Source organism: Melitaea cinxia, chromosome 5, assembly GCF_905220565.1.
Source record: "Melitaea cinxia chromosome 5, ilMelCinx1.1, whole genome shotgun sequence".
NCBI classification, from domain to species: Eukaryota; Metazoa; Arthropoda; class Insecta; order Lepidoptera; family Nymphalidae; genus Melitaea; species Melitaea cinxia.
The window spans coordinates 15,726,482-15,748,034 of record NC_059398.1 but is presented as its reverse complement, the minus strand read 5'-3'; the positions used below and the strand labels follow the sequence as shown (position 1 = coordinate 15,748,034).

Sequence of the window (21,553 nt, the reverse complement as noted above, 5' to 3'; positions counted from 1 at the left end):
TTAATTAGTTATATAATATATCAAATTAAACTTGCAATTGTGGCTTGAAATCAAATTAAGAACACTTATATACTTTATAAATGTAAAAGGATCAGTTCTATTGTTACAGTTGACAATGTGACATTCAATATAGCGTTAGTTATGAACTAAAGAAGGTCCTATTGTTTATATAGATTGAATACATATATATTACTGTATGAAGATTTATTTACCTATGGTATTTTTTTGAAATAAAACAATATATTGTATAAGTAGCAAAATGTAGAAGTTTTATCATTATATATTTTGTATAAAAGATTGAAACAAAATTCCACATTTCTAGCTTTACCATTTAGATTGTCTTTTGTATGTTGTTTCTTGGCTAGTAGACATGTTACGGAGCATACTTTTATCAAAATAGTTATTAAAGCCATATAACAACAACACTTAATTTAACAAATTTAAATTTTAAACTGATGTCAATGAACCCATTAACTTAGATAAAAATATAACAAAATTTTTAATTTATATATTCACGAAATACATTTATTTCGCAGGTTTAACCCAGCGTTTAACATTGCCACCATAAAACAAGTGGTAAATGAGGCCATAGAGAGAGGTAAGTGCAGTCCCTCATATAATACTTAGATTCTTATTAACAGGTAAACATATAGTTTCAAATGTGTTTTATTTTGTGATCACATTTCACGTTTTGAAATGGTAGTCTTAACATTGTAAACCTTGAACACTCGAATGAGTTTGTATTAAATAGTTTGAGCTTTATTAACCAATGAATAGCTGTTTGATGCTTCCTTGGCTAGAATGCAATAGTATTGTTTTTTTTTTAACATTAACATATTTCCTGCTTAATAATAAGCTCAAAATCTTTAATTCTAATTTCTGGCTGGTAATAAAACTGAAGGAAAAAATGCCTATATAAAAAATGTCCTTGAAAGTCAAAGACTAGATATTTTTTTTTAAAGTAAAGGTTCATAGGTTTTTGCACAAGGTATCTTAAAAACGACCTAGAAGGATTAAAGTATCCTCATGTAATAAACAACCAAATGTAAGAGATTCTTTTAGAATAATCCCTTGGGTCAATATTGGTACTATTAATTTCTGCCTTCAAAATAACAATTCTCTTATTCCAAACATTATGCTTTTTTCTTAGTTTCCGTTATCAGCTATCACGCTTATACTAAGTACGATTTAACAAATGCACTGATCATCGCTTTTTTTGTGTGTGTGTCGTCCATAACAGTAGCGCCGGTTTCAGTGAGGATGCAGACTCCGACTCGGTTACGAGATTTGATAAGACAGATACGAGCCGCTAGGACCGCGGCAGAAGAAAGGAGTGTTGTGAACAAGGAGTGCGCGTATATTAGGTCTACCTTCAGGGAAGAGGATAGTGTTTGGAGGTAAGGAATCTAGGAGGTTAAAAATTCCTGATCCATCTCAATGTCCCTAGTGCTTTAGTTTATCTTTAAATCTAAAGTCCCAATTTGGTTCGGTGTCGTTATTTTTGCGAGCAGCCATTAATGTTGTGATTCCTTGTCTTCCTAACTCTGATATTAACTTTTGTTCTATTTAATAGGATTATTTGTTGGACTTCGGGCTTGTTATAAAAATTTAGTCCAAGGTTGGAAGGCTTAACACAAAAATTCTATTATCCAAAGGAACAATATCTAAACTGTCCTTTGTTGACCTAAATATGTTGACCTTTGTCGTGAACTTTTGGAATATCAATGGCACTGAACTCACCTATTGCTTTCTCTGAATAACCTGTCTAGACAATAATATTGTCAAATTTCACTATTTAGTAATTAGTCATTCACCTCTATCCATTCTAGTATATTATGGCGATTGTTTTATAAAAAAACATATGCCTAATTTTAGATCTTCTTTGAGGTTCAATATTTATTATTCTAGTCTGAATATGATGGGGCAAATTTTAGTAATTTTTTATGCGCTTCGACTGAAATTTGACCTTAAAACGATTCAGAACGAAATGCTGTTTAGAATAGAATGATTTTCCAACAAAAGTCCACGAATCCGTCCATCAATCCTTGTCAGATGTTTGTTGTAACAACCAGAAATAACAACTAAACATACGTAGAAATTTTAAAATCCTGAACGAATATCGAAAAGTGCTGATATTCACAAATGCAATGCAATCTGGTACAATTCATAGGACGTGTTATACTTATATTGCAACTACGAGCAAGCGATACACGTTCCTAATTCGTCTCGTTGACCTAGGTGACTGATAAATGGAAATGCGACATGTCGCTTAAATATCAAATACATAACGTAATTTTATATGGCCTATTTTTTCGCGGTAATACCTCTGCTTATCGCGTCAATCGCGTAATATGCGTCATCGTTTCGCATCACTACTTACCATATTTCGTCGCTGTCCAAAGAATTCATCGCATAATATGGAGCTCGACTTATATTTACAATACATTTGCTTAGCAAGGACGAAAACCTTGTTTAATAGTTTGGAAATAATATGCCATTAGGACCTGCTTCTGCTGCTGCTCAGCAATGAATAAACTACAACTGCTAGATTAATATTTGGGAATAGAATTATCTCATAAATATAGAATTCCACTATTGTAATTAAGAACAATATGTCAAAAACTTATGCCTCTTGTATACCGTTATCCGCCAAATAGCGTTATCTGAAACTGGTGAAAGGCCATAAATAACTACTCGCCACCAAAAAAATTATCAATCTATTACAAACCGGCAATCAATAGATCATTAAATTGTAAATAATCACAAACAGATGTCGGAACATAGCGAAACTCCTGTACATCCACATGTTGGGCTATCCGGCGCACTTCGGTCAACTGGAATGCCTGAAGCTAATAGCCAGTCCTCGCTTCACGGACAAGCGAGTGGGTTACTTGGGAGCCATGCTGCTCCTGGATGAAAGGCAAGACGTACATCTGCTGATCACCAATTGTCTGAAAAAGTGAGTATTTTCTAATGTAATTCCTTTGTTTATGTTATCTATTTTCGTTTTGTGTATACACTTAAGTTTAAATGTTCCTGGCAGACAGAGTCTTCATGAAATCGAATCTCAGTTCGCCAAATCGAATTCTACTCAATAATTATGTGTAATTAAATAGGTTTTACATACAAACGCGTTCGACTGTTCCTAAAGTAGGCAAATTGATGCCAGTTTTTCACGTAACAGCTGACTAATATATTTTTTTTAAAAAAAATTTAAAATACATATAAATGAATATTACTCCCAGATTCAGGAGGGGGAATCGATCTCATGACAGCCATAACGGAAGAGAGTCATTGCCAATTGTGTCAAAATGCCAGTCAAGTTAGTTCTTCATTTTAATATTATTCTCATATTAAAGTGATACGAAAAATGTTTAATTACACTTTTAAGCATCATATTTTTATTTGTATGAAACATTTGATTACGAACGAAATCAGTATATTTCCATGAATGGTATGAAATCCTCTATATTAAAAATGGGTGTTTCACAAGGATCTCTCTTAGATTCTTTATTATTCGTAACATATTTAAATGGAGCAAAATTATAATTTATATTATATTTATAAATTTGTCAGGATAAACTGATATCGCAAAGTTTCTATACCGTAAACTTGACATTTCTTTTGTAAAAGTACCAAAAATATATATATGACACAGCGCTAAATAAATTAAAAGTTTGTAATCAACTTATTTAGTCAGCTTAGGTATTGGGATTATTAAGTGCTGTGTGGCTACGGCACTAAAGAATTTAGCCACCCCCTCTCTTCCCGTGGGTGTCGTAAGAGGCGACTAAGGGATAACAAGGTTCCACAACCACCTTGGAACTTAAGAAGCCGACCGATGGTGGGATAACCATCCAACTGCTGGCTTTGAAATACACAGGCCGAAGACGGGCAGCAGCGTCTTCGGTGCGAAAAAAGCCAGTACTGCGGTCACCAACCCGCCTGCCCAGCGTGGTGACTATGGGCAAAACACATGAGTTCACGTTATTTTTGGCGTAAACTTGTGGAGGCCTATGTCCAGCAGTGGACTGTATAGGCTGTAATGATGAATGATGAGGTATTGGGAACAAGATTGGTATAAATGATAACGGTGCGTGGGTCTAGTAGCGCTGGCTTGGATACAGGACGTCGGAGAAATTTATAATTCAATAAATCTGTCAGGATTTTAATGGTTTTACGTTTAAGGAAAAGAAACGAATAGATTTATAAATTGAGTCTTGATTAACATTTCTTTTGAGGGAAATAACGTATGTAACGTGATTGTAACATATGACATTATGTAAAGTTGTATAATTTTATATTGGACGTGATAATAACTAAAACCTATGAAACAAGGTAACTTAACTTTTTTAACTAGCTTTTTTTTTTAAATACATAGACTAGCGCTTGACTGCGATCTCACCTGATGGCAAGTGAAGATGCAGCCTAAGGTGGTGCGCGATTGCCTAGAAGATGCCTATTCACTCTTGATTTAAAATTTCTAAAATTCTATTTACTACTTATTACTTATTATACTATTTTTAAAATTCTTTTATCTACTACCACTTATTACATGCCTCACAATCGTTATCATTGTTTGTAAATATTACCTCGCAAAAGCGCCAACGTGCATTCTTAAGAAAAATAAAAATGGAACTAACACTGGCAACTGGGGGACTGGCGAACTGCAAACGTCCCGTTTCCTTACATTCAATGTTTGTCGTATTTGCCACACTAAGCCAGAGAATCCACCGGAAGAGGAGCGAGTAATGTAAAATTATTTAGCTTAATATTATTTCCAAATTCATTTCATAAACGTTCCCTAATACAATTAGGCAAAATCATGTTTTCTCTTTATGTACGCCTTAATAAATGGGCAAGGGGATTGAATTTATCGATTCTAATAATCTATCTAATATTTGCTTAAAATCAAACAATAGTTAGAAACAGAGAAAAGTTCGAAATAAAACATACATATTAGATTAGTGTGGGGCTGAAAATACATTATTCAATTCAATCCTTCAGACAAAATTATTGTGTAATTACAAAATCATTATATTTATGGTAAAATTTATATATGGGTTTTTGAATGTGTGTCATCTTGACATACATATTTAAACAAATATAAATTTAAAAGAAAATCGCTATCACTGTTTTGTCTAACTGCGCAATACCTAATATTAGAGATTCATAATATTTTATTTTAAATATTTTATTTACTATCATACAAAAAAGTGTGTGTGTCCTTATGTACGCACGTAAGGAGTTATAATTCTTTGGCTAGCTAACTCCACGTTGCTAACTTCTGTGTTTACTAGCTAACTTCAGGTTGTCAGTTTTTTGTGACGGTGTGCGCGCGAATCGTAGAAATTTACTCCCATCACTTTTCCCTAACGCGCCAAAATAATTATAACTTCAAAACGTCCAACAAATAATATTTAGTGAAATCCTTTTATATCGTACTGTTTTTTTGTAAAATTTACATCAATCAAAGATAATTTTGCAAAACTTTATTATCGATATTAAAATGTACTTTAATTTTAACGGGTAGAAATGAGAAATAGTTCTGCAGTAAAATAACAAAGCAAACGAAAGGATACGAGGAAAGATGCCTTACAAGTGGAATCAATGACACATACCGGCACGAACCTCGAACATTGATTTAATACTTATCTTGATAAGGACAATACTTATTTGATACTGATTACTAAGTTTTTGAAGAAAAACTTCTTTACGCACGCTTGACTTGGGAGTAAGCTGGTGAATGCGTGACGAGACCGTTACGAAAAGTGTGATTGGGTGAGGCGAACGGAAGTTGAGAGGGATGTATAAATTAGTGAAGATTGAAAGAGAGTTATGTTTCGTAAGTTTTATTTCAGTCGCGTGGTAAAAAGCACACTCTTTTTTTATTTATTTACTTATCTTTAGAAATCTAATAAAACTACGTTCTATGTTATTCCTATTTGAGGTTGTCTTGACCTCTAAACTGGAGAAGGTATTATTACATAATACATAATTGAAACCGTATTTGAATCTCCACCTCATTTCTTTTATGGTATATTGATATAACAATTTCATTAATTTATCAGCAAATCCTTACGTTATTATTATTACTGATTTAAACATTGCACAAGTGGTAGATTATGGAGAATAGTTTTAAAAAAAGTTTTTTTTTTACACATTCTTAATCAATATAATTGAACTATGTATAAATTTTCTGTGTTATTTAAATTATAAAGTTATAGAAAATTTATAGCAGTAAAAGTAGATAGTAGGAATATTACGTAAACAATATGTTTTACATAGGACACATTTGTCTTTTCCGGACATCCGGCGGTGTGGCCGAAAACCTTTCTGAATATTGGATGTGCTGTATCCGTCCAGCCAAATTATCGTGCGTTATATATGTAATAACTACACGAGTAATGTGGTTTTGTCTGCTTTAAGATTATGTCAAACTACTTTTCGCTGAAAATACAATATACTCTTTTAGTCATTTATTATATCTTGAATATTACATATTATACGTTTGATGTTAAGCTATTACCATAGGATTAGGACACTTGATTTATATTGACACCAGGTCACAGACTTTTAGCGTTCCTTCACTTTCCTACTACTTTTCGTACCACAGAAATGCAACACGAGAACTGCACTATTATTGGTCTGTAGTCTTCAATAAAGTTGAGGTACTTCCCCAATCGGCCAACTCTAGGTTTTAAGCAAGTTATTTTCTGCTATACCATATTTCTCATACTTACTGGATTCATTAAATCGTCAAAAAACCCTTCCTGCATTCCTTAGATTTCAGAATTAGGACAAACTGAATAGCAATAATTTCTATAACGCACATGTAATGTAGTCCGATTAAGAATATGAATGTACGGCCTACTTTACAACAATACATTCTTAAATTATGTAGCCGTTTGTATAAAACTGGCTTCGGAATAGGGAGCGTGTGTTCATTCAATTTGATGAATGTTATCTATCAGTGAATGGATTTTTTATATGCTAACTAGCTGACCCCGCAAACGCTGTTTTGCCATATATTTTATTAAGCTTCAACCCCCCCCCCCCCCCCCTTATAACTTACGGGACTGAAAAATAGGACTGAGATTTCATATTATTTTATTAACCCTCTTAACCCCCCCCCCCCCCCCATAACTTAGGGGTATGAAAAATAGATGCTGTTCGATTCTCAGACCTACCCGATATGCACACAAAATTTCATGAGAACTACAAACACCGCGACACGAGAATTTTATATATTAGATGTATCACTGAATGAAATTGAACGATCATACAAAGACTGATTTAAGAGGGCGTTTAAACATACATTACTATTTATAAGTATGTGACATTTTAGTTTTCTTACTTAAAGAAGAATAAATTATAGCTATAATTTGGGGTTTTCAAGCGTAGATGATAATGAAGCGTAGAAGATACAGACAACTTTTCCCTAAAAGCGGGTATTACATCCGCAACCCTTCTGATGTCGCACATATTTATGGGCGGCAGTAACACCTTACGCACGTAAACCTCTTTTTAATTAAATAAAATTGTATTTAAATATATCTTGAAGCATGAATATGTTACATGTGGCACAGATATAGTTCTAATATGTTTAGAGTTATGCAAAACCTAAAAGAGCACTTATTTATAAATCAGATACCCCACAAGTTTTTTTTTATTATTATCCAAAAACCATTAGTATTCAAAGCAAGCGACAATTTATCTACCTTATTTATATTTATGTACAAAAGTATGTATGTATTGTAATAAACAGACGCGAGATTAGTTAAATCACATCAATGTCAACTACGTACTCGTTTTGCGATTAAACAATTGCGTCATACGTCAGCTTGTGCTACTAGAGTGATGAATATTGGATTGAACCTCACGTATCGTTCATACAAACGGTATTCACATCTATATATGATACAAGTACACAAAATTGTTAACATTACTGCTTTTTTCCTAAAGCAATTCTTTTTATATGTTATCCTATTGAATATATCGAGGTGGGTAAAGGCTGCAATAAATCACGTTGCGACTAATAGGTGTAAAGTAATGAGCATAAACTATAAAATAGAGAAGAGACATGTCGTAAATTTAATTGCGCACTTTGGTTCTTTACTTTGATACGAGTTTTTAGAAGCGACATAACTCGAGTAGACATTTTTTCGTGTTCCTTAGAAGGACGTGACCGGGCATGCACGATCTGGATCATGGTGTTATTAATGATAAGTGGAAAATTAGATGATCTATGATGATAGAAATCCCACGTATATTAGTCTTAAAAAACAGAGACATAATTTGAATGGAGTTTTCAATTATTTCATCAGTTAACAGTGTAACGCATAATATGCAAGACATCGTGCTTGCTTGTCTATTGAACGGATCCAGTTCGCTATTATGCCACAAATATGCATGTCAATCATCTAGCTGAATTTCGCGGTAGTTATCTTATACTCGTATATAACATTATCATTAAACTGCTTTATACTGAATTAAGCAACAGGAGACATATAAATCCTCCTTTAAATTAACTACTTTTGTAATTACAAAAAAAAAAATGTTTTATTTTTATTTTTGTATCGAACCCTCGAAAATCGTAGTGACGACTAGTGCGTGTGTTAATTTTTTTCGTCTACTTACGGCGTAATACTTGTCTATGCAATTAAAGTCGGGTTTTTGTTTGCGAGCAAACACAATTATTATTTATGTAGTTTGACTTTAAATAAGTTAATATTTTCTTCATTTTAGGTTTTCTCAAGAAAAAAAAATAGGGTACGCATTACGTGATAATGTTTTATAAAATATTATAATATATAATTGTGTATAATTATAGACTTGTTACAGCAATATGCTAGACTAATTGACTGTATTGTATTTAGCGAAAAAAATATACCCTCTAATGCCATGTTAGGTATGTTCGTGTTCTTATTAATAAAATTGTGTAACTGATTATATAAACTGGACCGCAAAGAAAAAGAGTCAATTAGAATCAATCAAATCTTAAATATCTTCAAAAGACCTGACCTAGTTTTATATACTAAAGACTAAATTAAAGAATATTTTAATGTGACTTAAGAAAATAATAATAATCCAAGCTTTTTAATAAATGTCAAATAAATAAAAATGTGTAATTTTTTCAGTATTGTCGTAATTGTAGATTGGATTGGTGTGCCGTTTTCACGCATTTTACTACTTTGTGTTTGCCTCCGTTTCCGTTTTTGAGGCGATGCTGCGGAATATACTGCCACTCTTCTATTAGAGCTTCTTTCATTTCACGTAGTGTGATTGGCGTCGGATTCCACTAAGGAACACGTCGTCCCAATTCGTCCCATGTATGCTCAATGGGGTTTAAGTCGAGGCTGCGTGCTGGTCCCTCCATGTGTGTGAAAACATAACTCTTAAACAGTCATTCAGAGTCCAACTCTCGTATTCTCTACCACAACTCAAGCTTGAGTTTCTGTGCTGTCTTTATAGATTTGAGCCATTTGCAGGTCTTAATGGCTTTAAATTTGCTACAGCCAGGCGCCGCTTTAATGTATCCCTACTAGATGGCTTCCCAGCTCGTAAATGGTGATTCTTTACATCAACAGCCGTAGGAAAGCAATTTCTCAAAATTGTTGATACCGTAAAGCGATACTCCCTCGCTGTCGTGCACATTTTTTGGCCTGTTCCTGGTCACCTAGAAACACTTGAGTACTCCCTGAACTGCAGAAAGCGTCACACCAACAGCTCACGCTGTATTTCGCTGACTGTGCCCATCTTCAGGCATTATCAGTATTTCGGTACATTCGTCGGGGGTTAACGACATGATAACATAAATATAAAAATAAAAATATACCGCTCACTAAATCAACATAATTATAGTCAATTTATATTAATAATATTTTATCATCATAATAATCTGCTAATAATCTTATGTATACAATTTGCGGTATGTTTGTAATGTCTACCGATATGACTAATGTGTTTTTAATTTTTATCGACTACTTTATATTGCTCGCAATTTTTTTTTTCACAAAGTAAAACGAATATTGAATAAAAGTAACCAGACATTGGTTTTGGATGTATAAGTACAGTTTTTAAAACAGACATTACAAATAGAAGCTATAAAATAATTATCAAAATTTTCTTTATTCTATAAAATTACATTTGTTTTACATATTTTTTTCTACCGATTCGAAATATAGATAATTTTTTTCTCAAAAAAAAATTATCCATTCATTATAAATTTAGTCCGGTCTTGCGTGAAATACAGCGCCACTAAACCCCAATACATCTTTATTAAATTTCAAACTACGATCGATTATATCCTTTTCACTGTGTTATAATATAAGTACAAATATATCTATTACAAGAAAATCTTTGTAGAATCAAAATACTCGCCAAGCCTTTGGTGAGGACACTACCCTAAAACTTTGTGATTTTACCTTGAGTTGTAAAGGGTTAACATAATAATTGTGTTTGCTCGCAAACGAAAAAAAAACCGACTTCAATTACATCGACAAGTAATACAACGTAGATCGACGAAAAAATAGTCGAGCAACTACGCGTTATTAAAGATTACTCAAAAAGTTGTTATCAGATCTCGATGAAATTTATATGTGACCACATGATAAACATCAGCTTTCGATTAAATTAAAAATTATCAAAATCGGTACACCCAGTAAAAAGTTATTACGGATTTTCGAGAGTTTCCCTCGATTCCTCTGGGATCCCATCATCAGATCCTAGTTTCCTTATCACGGTCCCAAACTAGGGATATCCCCTTTCCAACAAAAAAAGAATTATCAAAATCGGTACATCCAGTAGAAAGTTATGCGGTATAATACAACGTAGGTCGACGAAAAAAGCGTCAAGTAAAAACACATTATTAGATATAACTCGAAAAGTAGTTGTTAGATCTCAAATAAATTTAAATGGGACCAATTGGCACACACCACCTTTCGATTAAAACAAAATTTGTCGAAATCGGTCCACTTGGGCAAAAGTTCTGATGTAACATACATAAAAAAAAAAAAAAAAAAAAAAAAAAAAAAAAAAAAAAAAAAAAAAAAAAAAATACAGTCGAATTGAGAACCTCCTCCTTTTTTGGAAGTCGGTTAAAAATAATATAATTTGTTACTGGGAACATATTTAACAAATAGAATTACTAAGGGTAAATGGAACTTCTTAGAATGTTTTTGACTCATATAATTTAGTCTAAAAAGTATCTTTTATATCGAAATTAATTTCTTAATTGGTGACTAAATGAATGATATTCCTATGAATAATTAAATTAAGTATATTTACTTTATCGACTGTGTAATTAATTTATTGAAAAGTAATTTAATTTTAATATGTAAAATGACGATTCATAAATGCCTTTGAAATCTACTTGAAGTATTATTCGATTTAGAGGAAATCGTAAATGTACTTAATCAAGTACATTTATGAAGTACATATATTTTACTGAAAAGAAACGTCAAGAAACTTCATTTTCTCAAATACATCTTGAAAGGTTTAATTCATTCGGTACGGTCATTATCGAGCTCTACGTAAAACCCCTACCAACGCTTCACAGGGCTGGATAATCGATAGAAGTAACGTAGGCCTTTGGGCGGTACCTAGAACCCCACGAAATCAATAAAATCTTAACTTGTATAACTAAGATTTTATTGAATTCTTTTAATTTTTTTCAAAATCAAAAACAATTTTATTCAAATAGGCTTCAAAAGCACCTTCGAATCGTCATAAGTGAAGCTACCACGGATTCGGAACGCAGATTCTGCAGAGAAGAATCGGCAAGAAACTCCGCAGTTACCCTTTTGAAAATAATATATAAAAATTAATAAAATCTTGCATGGAATACAGCGTTACTAAATCCACATATCTTTATCAACTATTTAATCCTGCACCGAATAGTAAATACGCTTTATCTATTAATTTCCTTTTAACAAACGCTTATAATTTATGTTTTGACAATTGCAAAATTCCAGTCATTATTTCAACTCGTTGAAAACCTTTTTCGTTGTAATAAACAAAATATAGTAACATATTTTATTCTTATTTAATTTTCTTTATAACCGCTTTAACGTAAATTTTGTATTGCTTGATTTTTTTAAGAAGTACCTATCCATCCTAAAATATAGCGCCTGAGGTGACCCTGCGCGCTTTGCTGTTTTTTTTTTTTGTCGCACCAACTCAGAAATCTTTGTGGGCTCATGCACAACACTTTGCTGAAGATCATGACATGATCAAATGCATAATTTACGATACTATAAAGGACATACAGACAAACATTCATTTTTTTTTATATAATGATAACCTAATTTGTCGGTACCTTCTGTTACAGTACCTTTAAACGTCCCTCATTTAGCAAAGGTTTTCTATTTAGAAGGGGTATAAACGTTAATTGCTTACATGCCCTAATTCGGGCCCGTCGTCCACCCAAGGGGTTAGTTCTTGTTGACTGAGCTCGTCTCGACCGGTCTTGCTCTGATTAACGCTCGACTTGAAACCGGTTGAAATGAAAGAAAAAAACCGCTTAACTCTCAATACTGTTATTTAAGCTTTCATTTGAGGTTCTGATCTCGTTTCTAATCTTATAAAGATTTTGTGTATTACCTCATAACTTTTTACTTGGTTTTTTACTCAAAACCTGATGCTTTTCGTGTGGTCCCATTTATATTTGACCAGCTGTGCCCGCGACTTCGTCCGCGTGGAATTTAATAAAATAGTTATAGTTCAGTTCGCAGAGTAAAAAAAAACTAAAATAAAAGTAGCCTAAGTTACTCCTTATTACATCGGCTATCTGCCTGTGAAAGTCCCGTCAAAATCGGTCCAGCCGTTACAAAGATTAGCCGGAACAAACAGACAGACAGACAAAAATTAAAAAAAAATATTATTTTGGTATATGTACCGTGTATATACATCCATATGCATTTAGTAAAAAGCGCTTATTTTAATATGACAAACAGACACTCCAGTTTTATTTATTTCTATAGATAGAGGTCTGATTACTTTTTGCGTTATCCCTAATAATGCGTATTAACTCTTCTTTTTTTGTCGATGTAAATGGAAGTCGATTTTTTTTTTTTTCGTTATTAGGTAATCCACCAAAAAGCTAATATTTTGATACTTTTTATTTTGTTTGTTTATCCTGAGATTATATTTTCATCGAGGTTTTTTAATTAACGTGTAGACATTACAGTTTGACCTGGATTCAGTTCTTTAGATGTAACGACAATTGGTCATGAAAACTTCAAGGTGTTTTACTTAAAGAAATATCATAAGTATACCTTTTTTAATATCACCATTTATTAAATCACTTTTAAAGTAATTAGCGACAAAATTTTTATTAATAATATACAATTTTGTAATCTGAATTCTTAGTTACAACTTTTTTAACCGACTTCCAAAAAAGGAGGAGGTTCTCAATTCGACTGTATTTTTTTTTTTTTTTTTTTATGTATGTTACATCAGAACTTTTGACCGGGTGGACCGATTTCGACAAATTTTGTTTTAATCGAAAGGTGCTGTGTGCCAATTGGTCCCATTTTAATTTATTTGAGATCTAACAACTACATTTCGAGTTATATCTAATAATGCGTTTTTACTTGACGGTTTTTTCGTCAACCTACGTTGTATTATACCGCATAACTTTCTACTAGATGTACCGATTTTGATAATTCTTTTTTCGTTGAAAAGAGGATATCCCTAGTTTGGTACCGTGATAAGAAAACCAGGATCTGATGATGGGATCCCAGATAAATCGAGGGAAACTCTCGAAAATCCGCAATAACTTTTTACTGGTTGTACCGATTTGGATAATTTTTGATTTAATCGAAAGCTGTTATTTATCATGTGGTCACATATAAATTTCATCGAGATCTGATAATTACTTTTTGAGTAATCTTTGATAACGCGTAGTTACTTGATTATTTTTTCGTCGATCTACGTTGTATTACTCGTCGATGTAATTGAAGTCGGTTTTTTTTCGTTTGCAAGCAAACACAATTATTTTATTTAATCAATAGTAATTTTAATAATAAGTAATACCTAACCAAAACATAATTTTTTGTTACACGTTTCATTCAAGCATTCCTTACGTCGAACGCGAAATAAGCCATCGTCCTCAATTAGCATAAATTAGCCGATATGTACGTCTACATCGGGCGTTACTATCGCTAATGGCATGTCGAAAACGTTTTCATGCTCATGATTTGTAGGTAATTTCCGAGTTTTCAATGATAATAAACTAATGAAATGCGTTCACTTTAGTAAGAACTAGCTGTGCCCACGATTTCATCTGCGTGGAATAGTGACTTTGAACAGCATTTTTTGGATATATCTTTAAATTTTAATCACCGTCGTTTGGGTATTTACCTATTTAACATGATTCTTTAAATTGGACGCCGCGTTAGCGCAACGGTTACAGCCATGGATTGTACCTGTTGCGCTGGCGGTTGCGGGTTCGATCCCCGCACATGACAAACATTTGTATTGGCCATACGGGTGTTTGCCGTGGTCTGGGTGTTTGTGCAGTCTTTGTGGGTCTCTCCACTGTGCCTCGGAGAGCACGTTAAGCCGTCGGTCCCGGTAGTTATCATGTACACCTGATAGCGATCGTTGCTCATAGTAGGGAATATATACGCCAACCCGCATTGGAGCAGCGTGGTGGATTAAGCTCTGATCCTTCTCCTACACGGGGAAAGAGGCCTTTGCCCAGTAGTGGGATATTACAGGCTGAAGCGCGAAGCGTTTAAATTGGCATAACTTTTTTTTATGAATCGATTGACATGACCACAATATACTTAATAGCGAAAACAACATTTAAATCGGATAAGCCGTTTCTGAGATTAGCGTGCACAAACGCACAGAGAAACAGACAAAAATTCTAACAATCATTGTTTTGGGTGCTATTTGCGTTGAAAAAGATCCCAACAATATTTTTTCTTGTATATCTTCCATATAGAGACAGCGACCCGTTACATTTTTGTTATATGTATTGATTAAGTTACGTTAATCAAATCTGTATAAATAATAATGAATCGCTGTAATGTATGTATAAACGCAAGTATCTTTCAAATGACATCTCCAATTTGGAAAAGTGTTTTTTTTTTTTGAGTACTTTATACAGGGACAGCAAAAACTATACCCAGCAGTAAAAAAAAAATTGCAGTACGAAATTCGCAAGGTCGGGCAGTTTCGTATAAACTTACCTGTGTGAATTTAAAAATATAGCTTCTTAGTCGGAAACGAACTTGTGACATCTGAAGTTGATGAATTACATAATTATATACTTTTGAAGTATCGATTAAGGCTTGAATTGTTCGGAGTAAAAGAACATTAATTTATACATACAATACCTTTATACCTTTTATATTACAGTATGTAGTAATTTTCCACATAATGCTTTTATTTCAATTCGATACATATCAACTTACTCGTTACATTTATTTCTGTAGTAACATAAACTTACCGTTGTTAAATTATTTGCTGATTATGTAATATATTTTTTCCAAGAATTGTGTACTCGTACTAACAAGTCGTATTATAATTAAATACTAATTAACAATAGGTTTCATACGAAACAGTTTTAAGAACTAACCTAAGAAATCCCCAAAATGAAATTAAGACTCGTAAATACTTGGCACATAGTACACAGGACTGGCTGACTGGCCTTTTGGTGTAGTTGGATGTAAAAAATACTTTCTAATCCAGGGCTGTGAATTTAATTCCCGGCCTTAAGTCTGAATATAATAAAACTAAATTAAGTGTACATTAACTAAAGTACAAATTAACTTTGGCACATACAACAGTGTGAATATATTTAATATTTAAAAAAGTACTATATAGTACTAGCAGGATAGCGGGTTAGAGAAAAACTAAAATTTGCAAATTACTTTATTAGAAATAGTAAAAAGCATTTATTAATTATGAAAATGTCTTGCCCAACAGTGACCTTAACAGCAACACACAGTTCGTAGTCGGTCTAGCGCTGTGCACGTTGGGTGCAATCGCTTCACCGGAAATGGCGAGAGACCTCGCCTCAGAAGTGGAGAGGCTGATCAAATCACCCAACGCCTATATTAAGAAAAAGGCAGCGTTATGTGCCTTCAGGATCATAAGACGTGTACCGGATTTGATGGAGATGTTCCTACCGGCGACCAGGAGCCTGCTGACGGAGAAAAATCATGGTGAGTTTTAAAAAAAATTATCTATATATTAATATGCGAAGCAAAAACTTTGTATCCTTTTGAAAATTGCGTTGACGGAGGAGTATGAAATTTCGCATACTTCCATTTTATATAGAAAAGGAGTGCAGAATGTTAATTTTTTTTTATTATGCAAAAAAAAATTAATTAAATCAATAAAAAAAACCTTACACACTACCATGTATTTGACACACACACGCATATATATAAGTATTATTTAGACTTTTAGAGGAGAGTGGATTAATTTTTTTTTTAGAAATAAATAATTTTTATATTCGTGTCAGGAAAATCAGTTTCTTGTTATTATTGTAGTGTTATCTTTTTTTTAATTATAATTTTAATACGTTTAATATAATTTACAAACAAAACGAAATTAGGTTAATATGATTTCCTTAGTTATAATTCTTTTTTCTAAATAACTAAAAGATATATTTTCACTAAAAACGTGACAAACATTTTAAAATAACAGAAAATAAAGATAAATTGCACATGAATCTCTTACGCTTCAGCCTGTAATATCCCACTACTGGGCATAGGCCTCTTTCCCCATGTATGAGAAGGATCAGAGCTTAATCCACCACGCTGCTCCAATGCGGGTTGGCGGATATATTCCCTACTATGAGTAACGATCGCTATCAGGTGTATATGATAACAACCGGGACCGACGGCTTAACGTGCTCTCCGAGGCACGGTGGGGAGACCCACAAGGACTGCACAAACGCCCAGACCACGGCAAACATCTGTATGGCCAATACAAATATTTGTCATATGTGGGGATCGAACCCACATATGACATGAATCTCTAAGTTCATACAATTTGATATCTTCAACAATTCTCATGTTTTCTCAGCGGTTTTTCAGTCAAGGTTATATTTGTTGGTATGCTATTAAATAATATACGGTTTTGTTTAAAACAAATATTTATTTTTTAAGAAAAAGGTGAGATTATTTTATTAGATTGTGTAAAATGTTACAAAATACTAAATATTTTACTCATATCTGTAAGCCTTATAAAATTATTTGAATAGTTAATTATACATAGTTGGGCATGATGAGACAAAATAAATAATTTTTTGATATAAAGAAAAATGTATTTTAAGTATAAGTATAATAAAATATTTATGGAAACAAATAATAAAGTATGCAAGATGTGTTCTTAACTAATGAATACATTGCAATTGCGTACCTAATCAAGGCTTACAAGCACCACAACTAAGCCGTGCCTATATAACAGACGCTATAATGTAAATTACCTTTAAAAATATGACAGGACTAACGATACTCTATTGAATAAGTATATTAAAATAAAAAATAATACATATCGTAAAACACCTTTAAACTGTTTATATATGTATATATTCAGATGAGGTAAACTGTCTGGTTTATGCGTTTTTCGTTAATTTATAAGAAATACCTACCAATATTTTGTTAAAATGTAATTATGTTTTTATGTTTAAAACCATGTCAATTTTTCTACACTTAAAACGTACGTGTGAATATTAAATTTAGTATGAAAAAATTTCAGATTATTCGTAAAAATTTAAACTGCCAATAAATAATGCGACGACTTGCTTGAAAAGAAAAACGGGTGTGCTGTAGACCACGCGACAGAAATAAAACTTCTTTAGCTCCTACAGTAATATACGAAACGTTACAAAAGAGAGAGACCTCTTTCTATCTTCACTAACTTATATCTCCCTCTCAACTTTCGTTCGCCTCACCAGATCACACTTTTCGTAATGCCCTTGTCACGCACCAGCTTACTCCCCAATTCAAGCGTGCGTTGAGAAGTTCTACTTTAAAAAGTGACATATAATTATTGAATTCCGCTGGAGTGATTTGGTTCCCATGCTAATTCTAATACGTTTGATTACCAGTCGTACACAGTTACCATTAATGCGGAAACGACTTACGCGTTCTCGGCTTACACGATTACGTCTCACGTAGTTACGACTCAGTCCCACTTATAGTATAAGTTAAATATATTACTGTATATTTCTAATTTAATTTAAAGCGAATATTGTCAATCTTTACATACGGACAAATATTTACACACATCTTACTAGTTTCTATTTGTCACAGGTGTCTTAATCACCGGAGTGACACTCATCACTGAGATGTGTGAGAACAGTCCAGACACACTCAATCATTTCAAAAAGGTAAGTCAAATTAGACCTTATTGATGAAAATGTGTATTTCAAATTAGTTTCTATATCGTAGAATTACTAAAGTACTAATTAGTGACGGAAATATTGTTCGTGTGTTGTTTATGCTTTAGATAAAGGTTTTGATAAGGTTAAGGTTTTATAGGTCGTTTTATAGTTTATTTAATTTGCATTTGTTTAAAGAAACATCTGCCCTGTATCTTTATATAATTAATATTTAGATATTTGCGTATTGAAGTAATTTAAAAAGTAATATTCTTTATAACAAAACTCTTTAAAAATTATATAATTCTAAATAAAACACTTAAAATATTTTATAACAGCATTAAAGTTATATATTCTCCTAAAATTACGAAGTCATTGCAAAGAACACATTGAGAGAACAAACGTCTTTACGTAAGACAAATAATTATGTTTACTTAAAAATTATTAACATTACCATTACATCTAGAGACGTATACGCCCGGTTCCTATGTAAAGAAAACGTTTCGTTTTCCGTATTTCGAACATGATTTGTTCTAAATTTAACGGTTCGCAAGAAAAACGAATCGCTTTAACCGATTTCAAAAAAAAGATCTCAATTCGACCATTTTTTCCGTGTGTTTCGTCCTTCCTAACTTACTGACTGTACCGATTTTGATGATCCTTTTTTTTATTCGAAAGCTTGTCTCGTCATAGTATCATTTAATCTTGAGCGAAATCTAATAAATATGTTTTGAGTTTTCCCTAATAATGTATATTGTACTACACTTAATTTAAATTGTAGCCGGTTTTTCTTTTCATTTGATAACAAAATCTATTATGTGAATATAGGCACAAAGCTATATTGTACAAGAAATCATTCAATCTTAAATGCATTCATTTCCTCGAACGAGTTTCACTCGATATTCAATTTCCGATACACTTTTAAACGGCAGACGTACAAAATGTGCGCTGAATTTTAATAAGTCATAAATAAATATGAAGACGAATAAAATATAGCCTTCGATAGCGTCTCGACGATAAGGTGCGGAGATAATGTTTGAGAGTAAATATTGTTATATATATTTATATAATAAATAATGTATTGTTTTGTGCTATAAATAATTTTGTTAATTTTACAACAGTAATTATAATTTTAATGGTTAATTTGTTATTGAATTTATTCTAAGTCAAGAAATATATAAAATTCTCGTCTCACAATGTTAGTTACAATACTCCTTCGTTATTTTGTGTGCATATCGGGTAGGTCTGAGGATCGGCTAACATCTGTTTTTCATTATCCTAAGTTATAATGGGAGGGATGGGTATTAAGGGGGTTAATATAATCTTCTAATATATAAAATTCTCGTGTCATGGTGTTAAACATTGAACTCCTCCGAAACGGCTCGACCTATTTTAATAAAATTTTGTGGGCATATCGGGTAGGTCTGAGAATCGGCCAACATCTATTTTCATCCCCCTAAGTTATAACGCCCGCCCCGGTTGAGGAAGTTACTAACATATATGGCAAAACAACGTTTGCGGGGTCAGCTAGTAATATATATAGGAAAACAACGTTGCAGGTCAGCTAGTTATTATACAAAAGTATATCTAAACAATATAAAGGTATGAATTATTTGGTAATGGCTTTCTTGAATGAAATAGATTAATTCATGAAAATTATAATAATCAAGTAACTCAAGTAATTCGCAACGTAACAAGTTTATAATTGACAAACTTTAAAAAGACTTTTGATTTCATATTCTTGCTGTCTTCTCTTAAGGTTACATGTAAAGATTTAAAAGTAAAGATTGCTGCATGCATTTAAAAGTACAAATTATTACAAATTAATTTTAAAAAATGTTATAATATGCGTATAATTTGCCTTGAGAAAGAGTCACGACCAGATTTATACAGAATAGCTATAAAACCTAGGTGATAAGACGTAAAAATAAAATTGCATTGTAAATAGATCACGTCACTCGTTATCTCGCTTCGACCACGCTCGATAACGATCGCTTATCGGTTCCATTGTTTTATTATTAACTATTTTTATACATACACTATGTTTTACACCTGTATTTATATTTCTACTATAATATCGATTCATATATAAACTTAATCAAATATCGTTTTATTTTCACGATGGTAATGAATAATTATTAATTTTAATGACATTAGAAAAAGATTTTCCATTTCGCAATATTTTATTCCATTACCTCCGAACTCGTTTCTCTATAAACTAGTAAGGATACTCATCTATATTCCTTTTTTTTGAGAAGGTTCAACTTCCCCTTAATCTCAATTAAATCTGAATTAAAATAAATGCAATCTATATAATTTCTTAGGGGTGAATAAATAAAAAAATACGGACTTGAAGTTTATGTCCTATTTGTAAACCACTGTTTATAATGTGTTCACATCATTAAAATACAGACTATACAAATTAATTGCATAGCCATTTTGATTTTTTAGCATTAATGTTTTTTTTTTACACTGTTTTTAAATATAAATATTTTGTAGCCATGATAATACTAATAATGTTTATTTGTGTTGTCCCGTAGGAGAGCGGACAGCGCGAGGTAATCACAAACGCTGATCCTTGCACTATGATTTAGTCTGTTGATGCGCTAAAATAGTCCTTAAAATTTATAGAAGAAGGACTGTTATAGCGTGACAATTCAAACAAAAAGATTTTTTTTTTTGAGGGGAAAAAAGTTGCCAGTATTAAAAAAGTTTTCATTTTGAGTCATTCATAAAATCCTCACGAATTAAATATAAATTGTTTATTTCAAGTTTTTAATTTATATAAATCCACGTGACAAAGGTGAAGGGAATGACAAATTTTATGAATGATCTTTAATCGTCAACAGGCTAGATTCGGAAGCCGCATGAATGTATAACTTTGTGTTGGTTATTGTATATGTAAGGCATTATGTATAGGTATTTTCTATCGAGTAGCGTTACAGTCCATTAATACTGAACTTTGACTTAATATATGACCTTTAGTCTACGTCTATATTTACTAACTTAATTCGAATTAAATGTGTGCAAGTTATATGCGCGCAAATATTGATTAAAATATTAAATATATATGTATATATTTAAGGTAAGTAAAAACAATTAAACATATAAAGAATATTATCGTTTTTATAGTTAATAATCCTTTTTAATTTTGGTTAACTATTTTATATACTGGCTCTATCATACTATGATGTCATATTACTTATG

At 32.3% G+C, this 21,553-nt stretch overlaps 1 protein-coding gene and 1 long non-coding RNA gene across 2 annotated transcripts in view; one reads left to right on the top strand and one right to left on the bottom strand.

The window, feature by feature from the left end:
• Positions 1-21,553, top strand: part of LOC123653709 (AP-1 complex subunit gamma-1) — a 36,260-nt gene that overhangs the window by 2,203 nt on the left and 12,504 nt on the right. The window contains exons 2-7 of the mRNA XM_045589701.1: positions 537-598; positions 1,256-1,397; positions 2,771-2,959; positions 15,940-16,178; positions 18,279-18,355; positions 20,887-20,904. Of these exons, the coding sequence (XP_045445657.1) occupies positions 537-598; positions 1,256-1,397; positions 2,771-2,959; positions 15,940-16,178; positions 18,279-18,355; positions 20,887-20,904 (727 nt within the window). The remainder of the gene's footprint in view (positions 1-536; positions 599-1,255; positions 1,398-2,770; positions 2,960-15,939; positions 16,179-18,278; positions 18,356-20,886; positions 20,905-21,553) is intronic.
• LOC123653711 lies at positions 15,873-18,310 on the bottom strand. The gene is made up of 2 exons (XR_006743145.1): positions 18,260-18,310; positions 15,873-16,159 (listed from the first exon to the last, which is right to left on the bottom strand). It is a non-coding gene; the product is annotated as an uncharacterized LOC123653711 (long non-coding RNA).